The sequence below is a fragment of the Marmota marmota genome, unplaced genomic scaffold, assembly GCF_001458135.2.
Source record: "Marmota marmota marmota unplaced genomic scaffold, marMar, whole genome shotgun sequence".
Classification (NCBI taxonomy): Eukaryota; Metazoa; Chordata; class Mammalia; order Rodentia; family Sciuridae; genus Marmota; species Marmota marmota.
The window spans coordinates 6,480,589-6,503,391 of record NW_025999999.1 but is presented as its reverse complement, the minus strand read 5'-3'; the positions used below and the strand labels follow the sequence as shown (position 1 = coordinate 6,503,391).

General features: G+C 36.4%; 1 protein-coding gene and 1 pseudogene across 5 annotated transcripts in view; both read right to left on the bottom strand.

The window, feature by feature from the left end:
* Positions 1-22,803, bottom strand: part of Slf2 (SMC5-SMC6 complex localization factor 2) — a 47,985-nt gene that overhangs the window by 5,453 nt on the left and 19,729 nt on the right. For 4 of the 5 annotated variants that reach the window (XM_048807169.1, XM_015494668.2, XM_015494669.2 and 1 more), the window contains 10 exons: positions 20,934-21,009; positions 19,508-19,649; positions 11,146-11,248; positions 10,032-10,208; positions 8,314-8,411; positions 7,254-7,341; positions 5,620-5,751; positions 5,193-5,270; positions 4,104-4,190; positions 1,543-1,611 (listed from right to left, as the gene is read on the bottom strand). In XM_048807169.1, the coding sequence (XP_048663126.1) occupies positions 1,543-1,611; positions 4,104-4,190; positions 5,193-5,270; positions 5,620-5,751; positions 7,254-7,341; positions 8,314-8,411; positions 10,032-10,208; positions 11,146-11,248; positions 19,508-19,649; positions 20,934-21,009 (1,050 nt within the window). Of the gene's footprint in view, positions 1-1,542; positions 1,612-4,103; positions 4,191-5,192; positions 5,271-5,619; positions 5,752-7,253; positions 7,342-8,303; positions 8,412-10,031; positions 10,209-11,145; positions 11,249-19,507; positions 19,650-20,933; positions 21,010-22,803 lie in introns of those variants that run through there. The other variant, XM_048807170.1, reaches the window with a different exon arrangement.
* On the bottom strand, positions 15,819-19,487 carry LOC107149808 (annotated as a pseudogene).

Here is a 22,803-nt window from a genome sequence, read left to right as displayed (position 1 = left end):
GGAAGAATGTGGAGAACTAGAATTTACTATTTTTTTTTTTTTTTTAAGAGAGAGTGGGAGAGAGAGAGAGAGAAAGAGAATTTTTTTTTTTTTTTTTTTAACATTTATTTTTTAGTTCTCGGCAGACACAACATCTTTGTTTGTATGTGGTGCTGAGGATCGAACCCAGGCCGCACGCATGCCAGGCGAGCGCGCTACTGCTTGAGCCACATCCCCAGCCCGAGAAACTAGAATCTTCAAACACTCTGGTGGGAATGTAAAATCATGCAGCACTCTGGCAGTTACTTAAAACACTGATCATAGAAACTGAGTTTGGTAGCATGTGCCTATAATCCCAGCATTTTAGGAGGCTGAGGCAGGAGGATTACAAGTTCAAGGCCAGCCTCAGCAACTTAGTGAGTTCCTATCTCAAAGTAAAAAATAGCTCAGTGGTAAAGATGGGCTCAATTCTCAGTGCTGAATGACAAAACAAAACAAAACCCACATATGAAAAATCAAAAAGCTCACAAAAACAAAAAAAGTTTAACATAGAATTACCAAATGATCAGCAATTCTACTCTCAGTTATTTGCTTAAGATGTTTTCATTTGTAAGCATATTCACACAAAAACATATATACAAATGTTCATGGAAACATTATCCATAACAGAAAATAGAAACAATTCAAATGTCCATTTCATAAAATGGACATGTGATATATCCATATAGTCGAAAACTGTCCATCAATAGAAAGAACATGCATACCACAACATGGATTCACATATCATTATGTTAGGTGAAAAAAACTAGTCAAAGACCACAGTGTATTTCATGTATAGGAAATGTTCAGAACAGGCAAATATATACAGACATGTCTAGATCTTAAGGGAGTGAGGAGGGGAATGAGAGTAGTGGGGAAATGGTGAATGACTCCGAATGGGTATGGAATTTCTTTTCAGGTGACAAAAATGTTCTGAAGTTAGGCTATGATTGTAATGGCATTCACTTCACAACTCTCTGGATATATTAAAAAGCATTATATACTTTTAAGTGGGTGAAATATTTATTTTGTGTATTATATCTTTATAGAACTAGTAAGAAAAAAATGTTCCCTAGCTGGGCATGGTGATGCATGCCTGTAATCCCAGCTAACAGGAGGCCAAGGCAGGATTATTGCAAGTTCAAGGCCAGCCTGGGCAATTTAGTGAGAGTCTTATCTCAAAATTAAAAATTAAAAAAAGTAAAAAGGGATGGGGTTATAGTTCAGTGGTAGAGCACTCCTGGGTTCAATTAATAACAAGGGAAATAAATGGGGGTAGGGAGTAATACTCCTTATGAAATAACCTCCATTTGATGTATTCTGAAATGGGTTTGGCCACCTCTGAAAATAAATTAATGAACATAATAAAGCAAACAAAAACCATTCATACACAAACAATCTATATTATACTGGCATTTTTAATTTATAGACAATTAGAAGCAAGTCTTCTGTTGAACTCTGTTTCAAAAGTATGAAAAGTACCACTTAGTAAAACTATTAATAAATTGTTTAATAAAATGACACCTGAGTAGGCCGACAGTTCTGAATTATTTCCTGCCATTTTCCATGTATCCTGGCAACCAAGTCTTTCACCTTAAAAATATCAAAGAGGAAAATGTATCAGATCAAAACATCCTAACCTATAATCCATTTACAACTTGATACAAAAGATCTTAGAGCTTTGACAGACCCACACTTGGTTTGATTTTTGTTAAGAGAAAACATAAACCCTGCCTTCAAAGGAACTTACATTTTTGATCTGCTGGCTTTATAACAACTAAATAGAGAAGCTAAGGGTGGACTGTGTTATAGGGCTCAAGGCTTTAGTTGTTCCCTATCTTACCACCTTCTATTTGAAAGACTCAAGATCACAAAAACCATTTGTCATTTGTTCCTTTCCACATTATCAGAAGACCCAAAATTCACCACTATTCTTCTCCATGTTTTTACAAAGTGCTATGAATCCCCTTCAAATACCTGGTATATTCCTATGTTTAGAGGTTTAGCAAGTATCTGTACAAAACTCAAAGTTTACCACAAAAGCAAAATTCTGCCCCACTAGAGATTCTTGATTAGCTCTTGCCATAACTGCTTGAGAAAAATGTTTTAAACAAGGAATTTTACACTGCCCGAAGTAAATTACAACTTCTGCTTTGTTCCCCATCTATAGTTCAGCAAATTAAGTGTCTCCAAAATAAGTTTTCTAGTAGAGGCTTTTGGAGAGGCTTGCAACTCACCAATTTCAGTAGGACCACCTTCTGAAACAATTTCCACAGACCACTGTTGTCAATTCCATTGTAAATAAGAGAAGCCTTGGTACTAATCTATGCTAGGCCCTTGGTTTTAAGAAACATAAAGAATATCTGTAATCTCAGTGATTTGGGAGGCTGAGGCAGGAGGTGGTCCATAGTAAGCATGTCTGTCAGTAGTGGTCACAACCACCAAGTTCAGAATGTGCTTTGAGAGGTAGGGCTTCCCTTCTAAGGCAAAGAGTTATCCCGTATGTGTATCTGGAAATCTGAAATGTGTTCTAATTTCTACAATTATATTTCTGTACTTAACTTCAATGCACTAAAGTAAATATATACTATATCCAAATGCGTATTAACCAAATGACTAGCCTTTACAGCTAATTAATGTGAGAGAGAAAAGTTACAATGCTGAGAGACAATGACAAGCCAAATACCAGAGGAACAAAAGAATCCACTTTACATTACAAAAACTAAAAGATGATTTGGAAATTAAAAAATCCTTTTAAGTTTTAAAAAAGCATTATTTAATTTTATGTTTCAGGAAAAACTCACATGATTAATACTAAGGTTGCTTTCCTACCCTATGGTTCATAAATTTGGTTTTTCTACTATCTTTAAGTATACAAAAACCTTTGAAGAAAAAAACAAAACAAAACAAAAAAACTAGCAGGCTTATCGTTGAATCATTTCCATTCTACAGCTCAGAATGGGTGACCCAGAGATTTGAAGGGTCAAATGAAATATTCAAAGAATAATAGTTGCCTGGTTGGGTGTAATGCCTGTAATCCCGTGACTTGGGAGGCTGAGGCAGGAGGAATGCAAGTTCAAAGCCAGTCTCAGCAATTTAGCAAGGCCCTAAGCAACTTAGTGAGACCTTGTCTCAAAAAATAAAATGGGCTGGGGATGTGGCTCAGTGGTTAAGTGCCCCTGGGTTCAATCCCTAATACCAAAAACAAACAAACAAACAAAAAACTCAGCTAACCTCATTTCTTCTTTAAACAAGTTTTCAACCATTATAAAATTTTTTTTTAGATTTTCTTTTTTTTTAAATTTGTTTTAATTAGTTACACATGATAGTACAATTATCTTGACATATTTAAATCAAATGGGGCATTATAAAATTTTATAGCCACTATTTTTTAGTTACATCTTTATTTAAACAATGGTTCAATCCTTGATACTTTGACACTATCTTAAGCATAAGGGCTTTAATATGTACTATGGGAAAAAAACTAAGAAATTCCACTAGAAAGAATTTTTTCTCTTTTGGTATCTGGAGTTTCAGAATAAAAAACAAAATGTATTTGCTTTTGAGATTTTTTTCTCTGTCAATCTAGCTAGAAAAGTACTTAGCACAAGATAATTTGTTATTAAGAAAGTCTTGGGCTGGGGTTGTAGCTCAGTGGTAGAGTGCTTGCCTCGCATGTGTGAGACACTGGGTTTGATCCTTAGCACCACACAAAAATAAAGGTATTGTGTCCATCTACAACTAAAAAAAAAAATCTAAAAAAATATTTTTTTAAAAAAGAATCTATTATTTATTTATTTTGTAGTGTTGGGAATCTAGGGCCTTAAATTTGCAAAAATCTTTGTTTGGATTGAACCCAGGGGAACTTTACCACTGAACTACATCCCCAGTCCTTTTCATTTTTTTATTTTGAGATAGGGCCTTACTAAATTGCTGAGGCTGGCCTCGAACTTGCAATCCTTCTGCTTCAGGCTCCCAAATTCCTGGGAATTACAGGTGTGTGTCACCATGCTTGGCTTCTGCTTTTAAATATTAATGTAACCAAGACTTAACACAAAAACTAATTTAAAAAAAAACACACTTACCTTAGTTCTGTAAAAAAGTCTTGCATCTTCCCTAATATCACATTTAACATGCTTTTCCAAAGCCCCACAGAGTAGCACGAAGTGCTTCTGTACAAGACAAAACAAATGCAAGGGATGAAAACAATTCTTAAGCATTACAAATTAATAAAGAATTAGGTAATTAGAACAATTAAGTTATTTTAAAAAAATCTATCATTCTCCAGTTAGCAATTTCTGATGTTAATCATCCAACATAATATCAGTCCTATCAGTGTTACTTCCATGATAACAGGATGGTTGTGGTCTATTGCTTGTTAAATGTAAAAATATACACAATCCACGACTGATGGTGCACACTTGGCCCAGTTACTTGGGAGACTGAGGTAGGAGGATCATGAATTTGAGGCCAGCCTAATCAACTTAAATTAAAATAAAAGGAGGACTGGGAATGTAGCTCAGTGGTAAAGCACCCCAGGTTCAATCCCCAGTATCAAAACTGTAATATGTGGACATAATTTGGAAATTAAACCCACTCCTAAAGTGGCATGGCTTAACATCAGTTTAGTGTTGAAGGCAAATATTATTTCTTTTTTTTTTTATTTTTTAGGTACTGGCAACTAAACCTAGGGGTGCTTAACCACTGAGCCACATCCCCAGCCCTTTTTTGTTGTACTTAGAGACAGGTCTCACTGAGTTGCTGAAGGTGGCTTTGAACTCAACAATCCTCCTGCTTCAGCCTCCTGATCTGCTGGTATTATAGGCATGCATCACCATGCCCAGCCAAATGTTATTTCTTTAAAAAGAATAGAAAGAAAAAAGAAATGTGAAAAGAGATGAGAAGAAATCAGCTAAAAGCTGCCCAAATGATATCTGGTGACCTTGGTTATGAATATATTATACTGTTGCCAAGTTATGATGGGTAAACCATACTCCAACCAACTGAACTAACATTTGTTGACAAATAATTCTTGTTGATATGATATGTTTGCTGGTTACTATCACTCCCCTCTTTTCAGTTAACCTTTATTAAGTATTCTCCTAACTAAAACATGCTCATTCATTCTAGCAATAGTCACACCTTTTAAAACACAACCATTAAACATTACCTACCCGTTGTCCAGAAGAAAAAGAATGAGAACAACTAACTTCACCAACTAAATGAAGAAGAATGTAGGTCAGGTAATATGCCTGTTAGAGAAATAAATCAAATTAATACCTAGGAATTAGCTAGCACTGATGTCACTCACAATTTACCCATTAAGAAAGTGGTTTGGAAGGATAAAGAATTTAATCCAGCTAGTAAGAAAGAAAAAGACATGCATTTAAATTAGGCCTTTTAAAGATTTCTAACTCAAGTGCGTCCTTCACAACTACCCTAGTACAGAGCTACAAAAATTCCTTCCAGTATTACATTATCAACAACCATCCTTTTACCTAAATTCTTAGCTCTCAAGTTTACTGACTTATGTCACGACAGTAATTAAAAGAAAAAAAAAATCACTTCATGCACTTATGTACTCTTTGAGATTCTAGATACCTGCTTTTCAAGTTCTAAATGAAGACTGTCATCAATAGTGCCATTTGGTTGTTCAGCCCTTTTCTTTAAGACCATTTTCTTCAACAAATCAGAAGGCTTCATTTGCACAAGATATCGATGCAGGATGGATATCTATCAAAAGAAAAAGGAGAGAATGAATAATGCTAAGCAATACAGTTGTTTTGGCTACTTTTCCCTAGTGTTCCCCACTGTTCATTTTGCCTTCTCTAATTTGTCCTCTTTAGCTTTTTTTTTTAATAGTCCAGTGATATTCATTTCCTCTTTACTTAAAAGTCCTCAAATACTTAAAATGAGATTTTAAGTTAAAGATTTAGTACTTGTAAATAAGGATAAATATTTAGAAGGCCAAATAACAGAAATAACAAATTTCTTTGTGAAATTATTTGAAAGACAGTGAAGTTCAATTTCTTAGTGGATAGAAATCACTGAATTCTGAAAAGAATCATTATAAAGAGTTAAAAAAAAATCTAGACTGTGTAATTCAAATATGAATTAGTGAATCTCAGGATTTACTATTATTATTATTTTTAAATTCAGAATTTTTTTCATATCTTTATTTTATTTATTTATTTTTATGTGGTGCTGAGGATCGAACCCAAGTGCCTCGAACATGTTAGGTGAGTGGCTCTGCCGCTGGGCCATAACCCCAGCCCAAGGACTTATTTTTATGTTCTTTTTTACATGGGTGATAAAGGAAAAAGTTGCAACAAACAAAATTAAGAAAGTAAATTGTAGAAATCATATCCTGGACCTCTTTTAGTAGCAGTAAATATCACAAGGATTAAGAGCTATTTGCTAATTATCCTGCTGGTTCAGGAATGATGTCCATATACCTGGGATCAAATCTACTACCTCAATTCACTGAAGCAAAATCTGTCTGTCCCCATTAATCTCTAACATCTTGGGCATACTTCTATTACTGTTCTTACCACAATAACTCACAATGATTGGTTTATTTTGTTTTAACCACTAGGTTATGTCTTACAAGCAGTCTTTAATTCATTTTTTTTTTTCAATCTCTAGAACCTGGTAGAGTATCTTATACTAACTGCATTCAAACAAGAACCCTTTATTTTTAATTTATCTTTTTTTTTTAATAGTAGCACTGTGTGCCAATAATAGATTCTCTTTTATGTTTTTTTTTAAATCGGTGCACTATAATTACACATAACAGTGGGATTTATTGCGACATAATTCTACTTGCAAATTAATTTGATCAATCTCATTCCCTGGTGCCTCCCCTTTCCTTCCTCTCATCCCCCACCCCCCAAATTCCTTCTTCCAGTCTAATGGTCTCCCTTCTATTATTATTTTAACGAGTGCATTATAAACATACATAAAATTGGGATTCCCTACTGCTATATCTGTACATGGACATAACATAATTTGGTCAATTTTATTCTCCAGTACCTCTTACATCCCTTTCTCCTTCCCTCTTGATCCCCTTCCTTTGCTCTATTAGTCTCCTGTTAAGAAACTAGATCTTGTTAGGCAAGTACCATGCTAAAGATTACATGAATAGTAACATGACCAAGGGTTTTTGACTTAGGAGTCAATTTCGCTACACTTCACTACCATTACCACATTAAAAAAGAAAAAAGTAGTACTTATACCTGCAGATTATTGGCATTTGGGACATCTTCATGTTTCTCATCCAAAAGCTTTGAAATTATCACTAGACTGAGGCACTGTCTGAGTTGCCTGAAATTAGAATTTTTAAGTATTTAGAAAGCTGGGCTGGCGACACAGCTCAGTTGGTGGAGTACTTGCCTCATATGTACAAAGCCCCTGGTTCAATCCCCAGCACCACAAAAACAACAACAATAATAACATTTTAATCAATATGACTTGAGAAACAAATGAATGGGCCAAAAGTTGTTCTAGTTCTAACTGTAAATATAAGCAATGTCTCAAGAGAAGGCTATATAATTCATTCATTTTGTAAAAAAAAATTCTTAGTTGCAGTTGGACACAATATCTTTGTTTATTTTTATGTGGTGCTGAAGATGGAACCCAGTGCCTCACATATGTAAGGCAAGTGCTCTACTACCGAGCTACAGCCCCAGCCCTAATTCATTCATTTTTACAGTATTCGTCATCTATATTATCAGCTAAACTAAAACTCAAAAGTATCACAGTAAGGTCCAGTGCTGCATTCCTATAATCCCAGCTACTCAGAAGGCTAAGGCAGGAAGATCACAAGTGTGAGGCCAGCCTAGGCAAAAAAAAAGGGACTGGAGATGTAGCACAGTGGTAATGGTGGTAGGAGAGGGGTACATAGGAGGAGGATTACAGAATGACTTGAATTAAAAATGAGAATCAGCTGGCTGTGGTGGTGTATACCAGTAATTCCAGCAACATGGGAGGCTGAGGCAGGAAGATCACAAATTTGAGGCCAGCCTTGGCAATTTACCAAGACCCTACGCAACTTATCAAGACTCTGTCTCAAAATAAAAAACACAAAGGGCTGGAGATGTAGCTCAAGTACTCCTGGGTTCAATCCCCAATATAAAAAAAAAATCAAAATCAGGTTATAAATGCTTTTACCCTCAACTGAATATGATTAACAATTGGCTCTTATGTAACAAAGAATGGTGATTGAAAATAAAGGACCCAAAAGTATTTCATTATAAACATAAAATTTCTTAATGTTTCATTCTCACTTTTCAATACCTTCCACGTGATGTCCAGTTAGGGACTAGCTGTACCAACCACAAAAGATTATGAGGATGGCTGGAAAGTTCATTTATGCCCAGACAGAGTTCAGGTACCTGAGAAAAAAGAAATATGCAAGATTTCTTTCCGAACAGAACAGCAGATAATCAAATCTACATCCCTTCCTATTCTAATGGAAGCACTAACAAAATAGAATGCTCAATTTTTGAAAATGCATGGAATCTAGAACCTGCTGAAAGGCATACAACACAGATTCTGTACTATCATAAACCAAATGTATTCATCAGAAATTCACTTGGCTTTCATATTTTGTCATAACATATCTTTATTTAAAATAAACAGTCCTTATTGGAAGAATAAAGCAATCTAAACACAAATGCCAGTTTCCAAATGTGTATAATGAGAACTGCACAAAATCATATATGCTTTTGACCTGGAATTTCTTGCACTTTAGGGATCCTACTCCAGCATTTCATTTTATCTATTTGTTTGGTGGTGGTAGGGTGAGGTGGGGGCAATTGAACACAGGGGCATTACGGCTGAGTTACATCCCCAGCCCTTTTTATTTCTTGAGACAGATTCTTGCTAAGTTGTTTAGGGCCTCGCTGAGTTGCTGTGGCTGGCCTTGAACTTGCAATCCTCTAATCTCAACCTCCCAAGTCACTAGGATTATAGGCGTGCACCACCATGCCCAGCTTCAAGTATTTTTGAAAGCCTAACAGTTGCCAGGTACAGTGGCATACACAGCTTGGGAGGCTGAGGCAGGAGGACTGCAAGTTCAAAGCCAGCCTCAGTAACTTAGCAAGGCCCTAAGCAACTTAGCAGGACACTGCCTCAAAAAAAAAAAGAAAGAAAGAAAGAAAAAGAAAAGAGCTGGGGATATGGCTCCGTGGTGAAGCACCCCTGGGTTCAATCCCAGGTACCAAAGGGGAAGAAAAAAACCTAATAGTTGGTTCAGAATAATCTTATAAGTAGGGGAATTGTGGGGTGGGAGTAACAGTAAACAAGATTGATTGTGTTTGATAATTTTTGAAGCTGGCTAGTAGCTACTTAAGAGTTTATTACACTACTCCCTACTATTGTGTTTTTAATTTTTCATAAAAAGTGGTGGAAAAATTTAAAAGTTCTATATAAAAATTGTACATGGCTACTCCACATGGCTACTCAAGTTCAACTTCAATTCTAGCCTTAAGTATGAATTATTCCCTAATTTTACTTAGGTCTCTTTGCTCAAAGGTCACTTCAGAAAGGTCTTCCCCTGAGTGCCTCATATGAAATAACCTGGCATCCATGTCTTTCTACTCTCTCTACCCACGTCCTGCTTTATTTTAATTTGCAACACTTAATTACAACCTGATATGTTATTTCAATCTATCTTTACTTATCATTTAACTCTGAGTAGGATGAAAACTTCATGAAGGCAAGGGCATTGTCTTTTCCACAGCTGGGTTTCTAGCACCTATCATATGAATACCTGTCCATAGTAAATCCTCAATAAATACATCTCTGTTGAATGAATAGCTGCAGTTTTAGAAAATAAATATTTTAAATTTATATAATACAGGTTCCAGGAAACATAGCCCCTTCCACAGCCTCTTTTCCACTTGTTAAAGATTTTAACTGAGCTTAGGAACAATTTTAATTCTGTATGCACTATGAAAGTCAAATTGTGATGCTATTCAAAAGACCAATACTCAAGTTTTAAGTAATGTTACCTTTGTGTTCCAATCTCTGATATTCTTCATCAGGTTTATCAGGAGGCTCTGAAAGTCAACTAGAGGAATCTGTTTCAGCTGTTTTTCCAAACTCATTTTAAACAACATCAAAATCAGCAACATTATTTCACGATCTTGGTAACCTTCTGGATGTATGGATGTACACAAGCCTAGAAACTTTTTGACACAAATGCAGACAAAGCAACTTAAGAAGGTTTATTTTACTTGTTGAATTTTAATTGTAAAATCTTTTTAGCAAAAGAGAAATCTACATAAAACAAGTATCAGATATCCAGAAAAGGGGGCCCAGAAATGCTCTTCTTGCTAATAAACTGAATTAAATGGTAAATATTTTTTCTTTCAAAATTCTGTTAATGGGGGCTGGGGATGTGGCTCAAGCAGTAGTGCGCTCGGCTGGCATACGTGCAGCCCAGGTTCGATCCTCAGCACCACATACAAACAAAGATGCTGTGTCTGCCGAAAACTAAAAAATAAATATTAAAAAATTCTCTCTCTCTAAAAAAAAAAGAAGATTCCGTTAATGGTTCAGTATCATTGATTTGACATTTGATTCAGCCATGAAAATGTTTTACAGTTATTATTATTATTATTTTTTTTTTTTTTGGTGCTGGGGATTGAACTCAGGGGCACTTGACCACTGAGCCACCACCTCCCCAGCCCGTTTTGTATTTTATTTAGAGACAGGGTCTCACTGAGTTGCTCAGCACCTGGCTTTGAACTTGCAATCCTCTTGCCTTAGTCTCCCAAGCCACTGGGATTATAGGTATGTGCCACCATGCCCAGCTAACAGTTATTATTCTTGATCACTAAATTATACTGAGATACTTTTGTCTTTACATACCCCAATTCCAAAAAGGAATTGGTCTCAAAACTACTTTAATGATGTAACACTGACCTAAAGTTCCCTTCTGCTCTTAATATTTAAACAAAAATAAAAACAGCAAAAACCCACCTTCAATTAAAGATTAATTATTGCTAAGAAATTTTATTAGGTAAGAAACTATTTTTTTCCTTTCTCTTTTCTTTTGGTTACTATTAACCATCTAGCTCTGTCTGCTAAGGACACATACACACAGAAACTCTTTTTTCCTACCTTAACCACATTTAAAATGTTGGTTTCAGGAAGAGTTGAAAAAATTGGCTTATAAGATGAATCTTCACTTCCTTTCTCCCCCAATGTTGTCTGTGTTTCAGAACTGTTGAGAAGTGAATAAAGTAATGTGAAATTAGGCAGAAAAATGATTACTCATTTTAAGAAATACTGAACACTACTTAAAAAAAAAAGTTGTTCAAGATGCCCAGTTTAACTTTTTTTTTCTTTTTTCTTAAAATTACACTCTAGTGAGAAATAATTCACATACAGTAAAAGGAATGTACCCATTTAAAGTTTTGATGAGTGTGTATACTAATATAATCATCATTCAAATCAAGAAATAGAACATTTCTATGATTCCCCAAGGTCCCTTCATGCCAGATACAAGTCAATCTGCTATTCCCCACTGGTAGCAAACACTAATCTGAGTTCCATCTCTGCATTAGTTTTCCTTTGAACCAGTTACTTTTTACTAGGTACTATCCTCAATGCTCTTGGTGTCAGAAAGCTATGTAAGGAGGTAGCTTTGATGACAAAATTTTAAATGTGTAAAGAAACTGCCACAGTGATATGAAGAAATAATTCTTAAGCTTTCCAATTTGGGTTGAAGTTGTCAGTAAAGGTTCATGGAAGAGGAGATGCATGAACTTGGTTTTTGAAAGATATTTTTAATTTTTTGAAAAAATATGTATTCATATGGTTAAAAAAAATCAAAACATATCAAGGCACAGTACTCTGTGAAAAATGTTCTCCCAACCTAGCTCCCTTTCACCACCCATTTGCTCAATTACAATTAGTGTTAGTCCCTTCCTTCCAGAAGCATTTTTTATTAACAAGAATGAGTTAGGCAGGAGTGGGCATGCCAGTTAATACTCAGGCAGCTGAGGCAAGAGAACTGCAAACTTAAGGCCAGAATGAATAATTTAAGGAGACCTTGTCTCAAAAGGAAAAGGGCTAGATGCGTAGTTCCATGGTATGGCACTTCCCTAGCAAGCCTGAGGCTCTGGGTTCAATCCCCAGAACTGTGCGCGCACGCGCACACGCACACGCACGCACACACAAATAAGAATATATATCCTCTTGCAGTGTAAGAAATACATCTGGTCTTTGAACCCAGGCACAGAACTCCTAAAACCCTCAGAATTTCTGACAGGGGTAAAAAGAACCTCTTGTTAAATCTCCTTCAACCATAACTGAGTTCATGCTAATGAGGTGACTACTATAGGATGGGGTCTACTGCCAACCTGTGATGAGAGGGTTAAAACTTTGAGCACACCCAGAGGGGCCAGAGATCAAGTTAATTATCAAGTGGCCACTGCCTTAGTCAATCATCTTTATGTAATAGAAACTCCATAAAACCCCTAAAGTTTGGAAATCTTCTGGATTAGTTAACACTGACAGATGATGGGAGGGGTGGTAGACTTGGACAGCATGGGATGTTCCAGGCACACTCTCCTCAAGCCTTGTCCTAGGCATCTCTTCCATTTGGCTGTTCCTGAGTTGTATCATTTATAATAAATTGATAATAGTAAATAAACTGTTTTCCCAAGTTCTGTGAGCTATTCAATAATTTTATTGAACCTAAAGTGGGGACTATAGGACTTCCCAATTTATAGCTCACTGGTCAGAAGTACGGGAGATCCAGATTTGTGACTGGCATAAGTGGGGACAGTCTTGTGGGCCTGAGCCTTTCACTGGAGTCCACACTAACTCTGCTCCAGAATCAAATTAAACCACGGACACCTGGTTGGGATCTATAGAAAACTGGAGAATTACAATGTGTGGAAAACCCATACAACTAGTGTCAGAAATGTTTTCTGGTACTGGGTATTGAACCAGGGATGCATTACCACTGAGCTACATCCCTAGTCCTTTTCACTTTTATTTATTCATTTTTTGTGGTATTAGGGATTTAATCCAGGGGCACTCTACCATTGAGCTATATCTCCATCCCTTTTTATTTTGAGACAGGGTTTCCTTAAGTTGCTGAGGCTGGCCTCAAATTTTGCAATTCTCCTGCTTCAGCCTCCCCAGTAATGTGACTATAGACATGTACCATCACACCGGGAAAAAAACTTTCTTTCTCTCTCTCTCTTTTTTTTGGTACTGGGATTAAACCCAGGGCACTTAACCACTGAACCACATCTGTAGCCCTTTTTATTTTTTATTTTGAGGCAGGGTCTCACTAAATTGCTTAGTCTTGCTAAGATGCTGAGGCTGGCCTTGAATTTGCAATCCTCCTGCCTCAGCCAGTGATGGGATTACAGAAGTATACCACTGCACTTGGCAATAATTTTCTTATTCTTTTTTTTTTTAAAGTTTTAAGTGGACACAACATCTGTATTTCACATTTTTTATGTGGTGCTGAGGATCAAACCCAGTGCCTCGTGCATGCTAGGCGAGCACTCTACCATTGAGCCACAACTCCAGGCCCAATTTTCTTATTCTTAAAAATAGCAGTTTAGGCCAATGTGGTGGCACTTATATATAATCCCAGTGACTCCGGAGGCTGAGGCAGGAGGATTGCAAATTCGTACGATATTAGTGTCAGCAACTTAGCTAGACCCTCAGTAACTTAGCAGGACCATATCTCAAATAAAAAAAATAAAAATGATTGGGAAATATAGTTCAGTGACAAAGTGCTCCTGGGTTCAATTCCCTTTACAAAACAAAAGGAAACAGAGCAAAACCCTACTTAGAAGTCCCTTGCGCCCCTTCCTAGCTGTATAAACCTGGGGCAAGTTAACCTTAACACCTTAATATTAACCTTTCTGTGCCCCACTTACTTGCAAAATGGGAATGAAATACTATAAATATTTGCAGTTACTATTAAGTGAGATATTATGTTCAGACCTTAGAATAACGTATGGCATATAGCAAAAACCACGTAAGGGCTAAAAACTATGATGTGGAGGGAAAAGGAGTAGACCAATTAGCTTAGAACAAAAGTCTGAGAGCAAAACAGAAAATAGGTCAGAGTAAAATTGCAAAATCTTAAATATGGGATGCGAAAGGGAGAGAAAATTGTTTCTAACAGTGAAACTAATATCTTGGAGGTAGAAAGATGGTAGAGAATAGGAAATTTCACCAGGCTAGGCATGAAAAAGAGAATCTGAATTAGACTGATACTGGGAATAAAAAGAAAGAAATAGTTATGAGATAAGGAGGAGGAGGAGGAACACAGGAATGTGAGAATTGAACTGAAACAAATTTGGATGTACTTAGTATTCTGTGTATAGGAATAGGTACAAAGGAAATACAAGCTACATGGTCAAGCAGATGACAATGATGGTCAAGAAAAGAAATGTACCAGTATCCCTGATATATCCCTGAGTATCTAACAATCTACAAACATTTTTAGAACTTCCTATAATGAATACATATACACAAGCAAAACTAGATGTTTTGTGTGAGTCCTGATTAAAAAGAAGAGTGAGCTATGATCATATGTCAACAGGATTCAGACTCATGCTCATGTTATTAAACAGACATTTCATTACATTGCTCTCATTTCTATGCCACTCTTTTACTGACCTGTTCCCAATCTTTACTCAGTGAAGCAAACAGTGCTACAGCCACAACTTCCCTGTCCAATCATTAAACCTAAATGATGCAACTTTTCAATTTTAAGTAACTAATAAAACATTGTTTGATTTTGCCAAATATTATTTGCATTATTATGTATTGAAGGAATCACTATGTATCTTTAATTTGTTGTTTATTTCAACTACTGTATATATTTTCAACAGTTAAGAAAAACTCAGGGCTGGGGATGTGGCTCAAGCGGTAGTGCGCTCGCCTTGTATGCGTGCGGCCCGGGTTCGATCCTCAGCACCACATACAAACAATGATGTTGTGTCCGCCAAAAACTGAAAAATAAATATTTAAAAAAAAAAAAAAAGAAAAGAAAAACTCAAATCTATTGCATACAACATAAAAAATTACCACAGAGTTCATTAAAATGTTAACTAATAAAGTAGTTGGTATTTTAAATGTTATATTATGCAGAAATATAAGGTAAATTTTTTATTATAGATGTTTAAGAGTATTCTAGTTATATGTGGGAGAAATGTGGGGTTTTTACATGGGCTGAAAAGGCATTAAGTTTTTTATTTAAAGTGATGAAACAGGGGCTGGGGGTGTAGTTCAGTAGTAGAACACTTGCCTAGCATGTGTGAGACCCTGGGTTCAATCCCTAGCATCACAAAGGGGGGTAAAAGTGGAATATAAGCTCCACTTAAAAATTTGCTATCCAACATATATTCAGATATAAATGACATCTGAAGATGCAAGATGAAAAAAGAACCTGAGAAATGAAGAATTTTTTGGACATGCCAAATTATAATAGTTTGCATTTTTCTCTTAAGTGAAGCTGAATATATTTTCTTTTTCTTTCTTTCTTTTTAAAATTATTTTTTAGTTGTAGTTGGACACAATATCTTTATTATTTTATTTATTTTTATGTGGTGCTGAGGATCGAACCCAGGCCTTTGCATGAATATATTTTCATAATATTTAAGAATTGCTCTTATATCCTTTTCTGTAAGTTTTTCATTTCCTTTGCCACTTTCCTAATAGGTTATTTATCTTTTTCTTGCTGATTTGACATTAAGTTTCATATACACAGCTTCTCATACACACACACACTTTTTACCCTCCCTCTCCATTTTGCGGTTTTTCTTTCATATTGTTTATAATGATTTTGCATGCAGATTTTTTTCAAATGTGGTCAAATAAGTTAATATTTCTTTTTATGGAAGGTATTATATAAAACCATCTTCCTCTCTTCGAAGATTATTAAAAAAATCCTGCCAGTTTCTTCTATTACTTTTATGTTTTCATTGTACACATTTAAAATCTTTGATCTGTAACTTTGAGTTATGAATCTAAATTTTCTTCCAGGCAGCTAGTAGGTTTTCCAGATATAGGATAATACTGGATATTGAAGAGCTCACTCTTTTTGGACTTCTCTATTTTGTTCCACTGATGGAACTTTTGTATCCTCCCAATTGTAATATACTGCTTTATGATCTTCTTGGGCCAGTCCTGCCTCATAATTTTTAACAGAAAGGTCAGGTCATTGGAGAGGCCAAACAGATTCCAGGAAGAAAGAAGAAAATTAAATACTTAAATTAAAAGGCACTAGGATACCACCTAAAACCCACGACCATGGTGGAAGTAGGCTAAGGAAGGTTAAGCTACAGCAAAATATCTAATGTGAATGTTAGCAATTACAAAGCAGGAAGCAAATCTGTTTTCTAGAAGACTATGGTACAATGATTGTTTGGGCCCAAGAGGATATCTGGCCAGGAAAAGGTCAAAATGGCTGAAGTTGTAAAGCCATAGAAAGGAATAGGTACAAAGGAAATACAAGCTACATGGTCAAGCAGATGACAATGAATCAGGCTTCTTCCTCCCAAAAAACATTTGCTGCACTGTGCTACCCCCTCCTCCCTCAGGATCCCACCCACCAGTTTTTTCAGGCTGAGTTGCCTGCTCCTGCCTTAACAGGGTGCTTGCTCAGGAGAATAGGTTTGGGGGTTGCCCAGGGCTCTTGTTCTTCTTTTTTTTTTTTAATTTTTTAATATTTATTTTTTATTTATTTATTTATTTTTTTTGGTGGACACAACATCTTTGTTTGTATGTGGTGCTGAGGATCGAACCCGGGCCGCATACATGCCAGGCGAGCGCGCTACCGCTTGAGCCACATCCCCAGCCCATCTTGTTCTTAATTTATCATAGATCTTGGAGAACTTGTCACACATGGGCTGCTTTGTTGCTAGTTGTTCTGACAAAGAAAAATCCCCAAAGCATTCACATGCAAAGCTGAGCTTCCCCAACCATTCAAACAGCCTTATTCAACACCCTCAGATCTGAGATCTTGCAGCAGCTGAACTCTAGTTAAAGCTGCAAAGTTCACAAAATCATTACGGAAACCAGAATGAGACAATGCAGTTAAAGAAATCCCAGCAGTTAATCTCAATCTGTCTTCCCCCAATTTACAATAAACTCTCATTTACATGATGTGGGATGTAGAAAGCTATACTGGAGCAAGCTGGGTCTTAGGCTGAATTTGCCATAAAATACCAAGGGAAATAAAGGGTAGAATTGATTTCATTTTTAAAAAAGCCTTAAGTTATTCTATTACAAAGGAACATGGCTGAATAGGTAGGAAACAGATTCCCCATTATGAGTTCTCCTGATGGCTTCTGCAAGGATCATAGAGATGTCTATCACCTGTATTTTAGAGCAATGCTTCATCTTGTCCTCCTGAGGTATGGTATTGGTGACCACTACTGCTTCAAAACATGCATTATTGATTCGAGAAATGGCTGGGCCAGAAAAGATTCCATGAGTCAAGACAGCATAAACCCTGGTCGCTCCAGCTGAGAGAAGTTTGTCAGCTGCATGGCAAGTTGTGCCACATGTGTCAGCCATGTCATCCACAAGGACAGCCACTCAATCCTTCACATCTCCCACTAGCACCATGCGGTCCACTTCTTCTTCCGTTATTTGTGAATCAATGCAAAGTCCACGATCAACCTGTCTGCAATGGAGGTCACTCTCTTGGCTCCACCAGCATCAGGTGACACAACAGTGCAATTCCTCCACTCAGAGATATTCTCCCTAATCCACTTCAGGACAGCTGGCTCTGCATACAGATTGTCCACTGGGATATCAAAAAAGCCCTGAATTTGAGAAGCATGCAGATCCATGGTGATAATATGATCTGCACTAGCTACAGACAGCATATTTGCAACAAGCTTAGCTGAGATTGGTGCCCAGCTCTTTTCCTTCTTATTCTGCCGGGCATAAGGGAAACATGTGATGTCTGTAGTAACCCGGCTGGCTGAAGCAATCTTGCAGGCATTAATCATGATTAAAAGCTCCATTTGATTGTCGTTGATTTCACCACAACCACTTTGAATGATGTAGACATCTTCTCCATGTACACTTTCACCAATTTCCATAGAGGTCTCCTGGTTGCTGAATTTCTTAGTCACCACCTTCACTAGCTCCAGCCCAAGCGGTCAGCAATTTTCTGGGTAAGTCCTGATGAGAGCTGCCACTGAAGATTTTGATATTCAGCATCTTGGGCAATTATCCTAGGCACTCATCACTCAGCGATCACTGCTGCTGCGGAGACCAGAACTGAAGTCGGCCCAAAGACTTAATACTGACCGCTTCGCATTGCTACTCCGCCATCTTCAGGATCTCATTATAAATAATGTGTAATTTTCATATTAAAACTATGACAGGCTTTCCCCTAAAGTCCTTTTTGTCCTTTAGTAATGTTTTACCTACACACACATACATACACACACACACACACACACTCTCTCTCTCTCTCTCTCTCTCCCAGTTGAGTTTATTCCTAGGTATTTCTTTTAAAAAAAAATTACTGTCAATGAAAATTTTAATTAAAAATTTACTGTCTTTTCTTCCAGTGTTATCATTTAAATTAGCTGCAGATCAGCTATCTAAGGGTTATTGGTTTTTCATAAATTCTGTATGCTGGCACCCATATCAAATTCTATTTTTCACTGTTTTTCAACTGATTATACAATTCTATGTATGGATTAAATCACTTATCAAATAAATGATTTATCATCAACTTCTTTCTGATTTTTATATGCTATTTCTTTCCTCTTGCCAATGACTTTGGTCAATATCTACAAAACAATGAGTAATCTTACTTTTTTGGGGGGTGGGGCTGCTGGGGGTTGAACGCAGAGGTTCTTTATCACTGAACTATATCCCCAGATCTTTTCATTTTATTTTCAGACAGGGTCTCACTAAGTTCCCAAGGCTGGCCTTGAACTAGTGATCCTTTTACCTCAGCATACCCAGTCACTGGGATTATAGATATGTGCCACCACACCACACCTGGATTTAAAAAACCTTTTTATGGGAGCCGAGTATGGTGGCATGCACCTGTAATCCCAGTGACTTGGGAGGCTGAGGCAAGAAGATTACAAGTTTGAAGCCAGCCTCAGCAACTCAGTGAGACCCTGTTTCAAAACAAAAAAATAGGAAGAGCTGAGAATGTGGCTCAGTGGTTAAGCACCCCTGGGTTCAATTCCTAGTATCAAAAAAACAAAACAAAACAAAAAAAAAACACAGAAAAACCACAACATTTTATGGAGATGTTTCTATCATTTCCCTGTTAAACATGATAATGGCTTTTAGATTAAGACAGATGTTAAAAATGTATCTATTTTAAGATTGATCTCAACTCTTAAGAGATTCCTTTAAAATAATAAAGAACAATACTGAACTCATTAAACCAATATCAACTGTTATTTTATGTAACTTATTTTAAAATGTTGTTTGGGGAGTTAATTATGAAAAGGAAACTTACACTAGATTGTCTTCATTAAAGTCTGGTTGAAGATTCTCCAGAGGAAACAAAGATCTAAAATCAATCCCCATATTGAAAAACACAGCTGCTATATCAGACAATGATGGGATCCAAGGCCAAATTGGTGAGTCACTGAAAGTATCTGGTTAACAGAAGAAAATATTTTATTCCAAATCACTGGTCTACAAACCCCATATTTGCAAAATGATAGCCTGCTTGTAAAACATAGGTTATTAAAATGATTTTATAAAATATCATCTGCTAATAATGTTAATAATATAGTTTAAGTTACAGAATGATCAAAGGAATTATAGATTTTCAAACAAGTATGAAGGAAATGACTTTAATGAAGAAACTACCTGAGAGTGATAGATGAGTGTAACTCAGAAGGAAGTAATCATTTTGTTTTGTTGTTGCTGTTGTTGTTTTTTGGATACAGGGTCTCACTATGTTGCCTAGGCTGGCCTTGAACTGGTTAGCTCAAGTGATCCTGCTGCCTCTCTCCAGCCTCAGCCATATCCAGCTTGAAGTAATACATTTTGAAATGAACGGATATAACAATGGTAAAATCCCAACCACCATCCACATAGGAAGATTCTATTATCTTTATTGTCTTTATAAGTCTTAACTCTCCCAAACAAATAATCAAGTAAACCATAATGCTTCTTTTATTTAATATAAGGGTTCTCAAAGGTGAAAAAGCAACTATCACACTTTTGCAATAGATGCTTTCAATATGCATTAGTGCAATATCAATACAATACTGTTGCTCACCAAAAGCCAATTAAAGTTAATTGGTTGAGGGGCTGGGATTGTGGCTCAGTGGTAGAGCACTTGCCTAGCATGTGTGAGGCACTGGGTTCAAGCCTCAGCACCACATAAAAAAATAAATAAAATAAAGGTATTGTATCCATCTACAATTTAAAAAATTTTTTTAATTAATTTTTTAAATAAGTCTTAATTATTTCCATTTATTGCTCCGAAATAGGCCATGATTTCCTAAATATTAAGAAAAGGTTGCCACTTGAAAAATCTTACACTGCCTTTTATGAATGCAACTAAAAAAATACAGATACCAGTACATTTTTTTTTTTGCAGTAGCACACTGGATTGAACCCAGTAATGCTCTACCATTGAGCTACATCTCTGGCCCTTTTTATTTTGAGACAGGGTCTTGCTAAATTGCCCAAGCTGGCCTCAACTTGCAATACTAAGGAACTGAAGTAGCTGGGATTATAGGCATGCCCCACCATGCCCCACACATATACTCACTTTTTATTGGAGTTCATTTCATCATTAAAGATATTTGGTTACAAAACAATTTTTTAATTCAACATCTCCAAATACATTAACATTTAGAATATGAAAGAGATCAAGAAATAACCAATATACATGCTATAAAGCACAGCAAAATTTATATACTTACCATTTCTAATTGTTATTTCCATCAACGTACTTAAAATTTGCACTGACACAATACAGTCTGTATGAACTGACATCATCTGTTCAAAATAAATGGCAAGAGTATTAAAATATGAGCATTTATACTTCCCAGGCACATATAAAGATGTTTACAGTTAATACTTATAGTAATGTTGTGAGGTAGTCCTCATTACATGTATGAGAAAATATAGATTAAATACCTTGCCCAATGTAACACATGGGATACATGGAAGACGTGGAATTTAAAGTCAGGTCTCATTCCAAAGTCAGGGCTCTTTCTAGTCTGTTACTTTTTTTTTTTTTTTAAAACAACTTTCATTTATAATTAGACAACTATAACATTTGAAACCATCAAAAAATGCCTCTCCTGGATGCATGATGACATGAAACCAAGATCCACATAAGTCTGCCAGGTTTAACATTACATAATAGGCAAAACTCAAACCACAAACTAGTAAAATATTTGAGAGATACAAATATACAACCTAATATACTAATATACTTTTAAAAAAAATTCTTCTTATAGTTGTTGATGGATCTTTTTTAAAAAATACTTTTTTTAGTAGTAGTAAGACACCATAACTTTATTTATTTATTTTTATGTGGTGCCAAGTATCCAACAAGTGCCTCACACGTGCTAGGTGAGCGTTCTACTGCTGAGCCACAAACCCAGCCCCCTGTTGATGGATCTTTATTTATTTATATGGGGTGCTGAGACTTGAACCCAGTGCCTCACACACGCTAGGCAAGCGCTCTACCACTGAGCCACAATCCCAGCCCTACTAATACATTTTTGTTTTTTAAATTACTTATTTATTTTGATATGAGGTCTTATTATGTTGCCCAGGCTCATATTTCTGGGCTTAAGCAATTCTCCTGCCTCAGCTTCCTAAAGAGTTGGGACTTCAGGGATGTACCACTGTGCTGGCTTACCAATGCACTTTATTTGCACTTTGATCTAGTCAGTCTTTTTACATATAGGAATTTAGATGCAGAGAAATAACTCTCAGAAGACCACCAAAACCTCACGTTTAAAAGCTGTTAGACGGGGCATGTAGCTCAGTGTAGAGTGCTTGCTGAGCTTGCTATCTTTTTCTTTTTTTCTTTTTGGGTACCATGGATTGAACTCAGGGACACTCAACCACTGAGCCACATTCCTAGCCCTATTTTGTATTTTATTTAGAGACAGGGTCTGAGTTACTGAGTGTCTTGCTTCTGCTAAGGCTGGCTTTGAACTCATGATCCTCCTGCCTCAACCTCCCAAGCTGCTGGAATTACAGGCATGTACACCTGGCTCAATTGTTATCTTTTTCTTTTGTCAAAAATTAAGTTTATAGTAAATTTAAAATGTAAGGGGGAAAAACCTAAATTCTGCTCTCAATTAGGTGTATGACTATAAGATTTCAAAAACAATCTATGTGAAAAAAAGGTCTTTATCTCGTTTGTGCTGTTAAGTTCTGCTACCAGGAACTTACTAAAAAAGACATGCTGCACAAAGGACAAGTTCGGATAACAGTTTTTTGCTTTTATTTTTTGTACCAGGGATTGAACCCAGAGATGCTTAACCACTGAGCCACGTCCCCAGCCCTTTTTTGTGTTTTATTTAGAGACAGGGTCTCCCTGACTTTCTTAGGGCCTCACTAAGTTGCTGAGACTAGCTTTGAACTTGCGATCCTCCTGCCTCAGCCTCCCAAACCGCTGGGATTACAGGCATGCGCCACCATGCCTGGCTTGGATAACAATCTTTTATTGGTGGGTGAGGAATTCTAGGATGAGCAATACAATAATTTCAGAAATTATATAAATATGTAAAGATGCTATACAACAAATCTAATGTCTATCAAATTCAGACT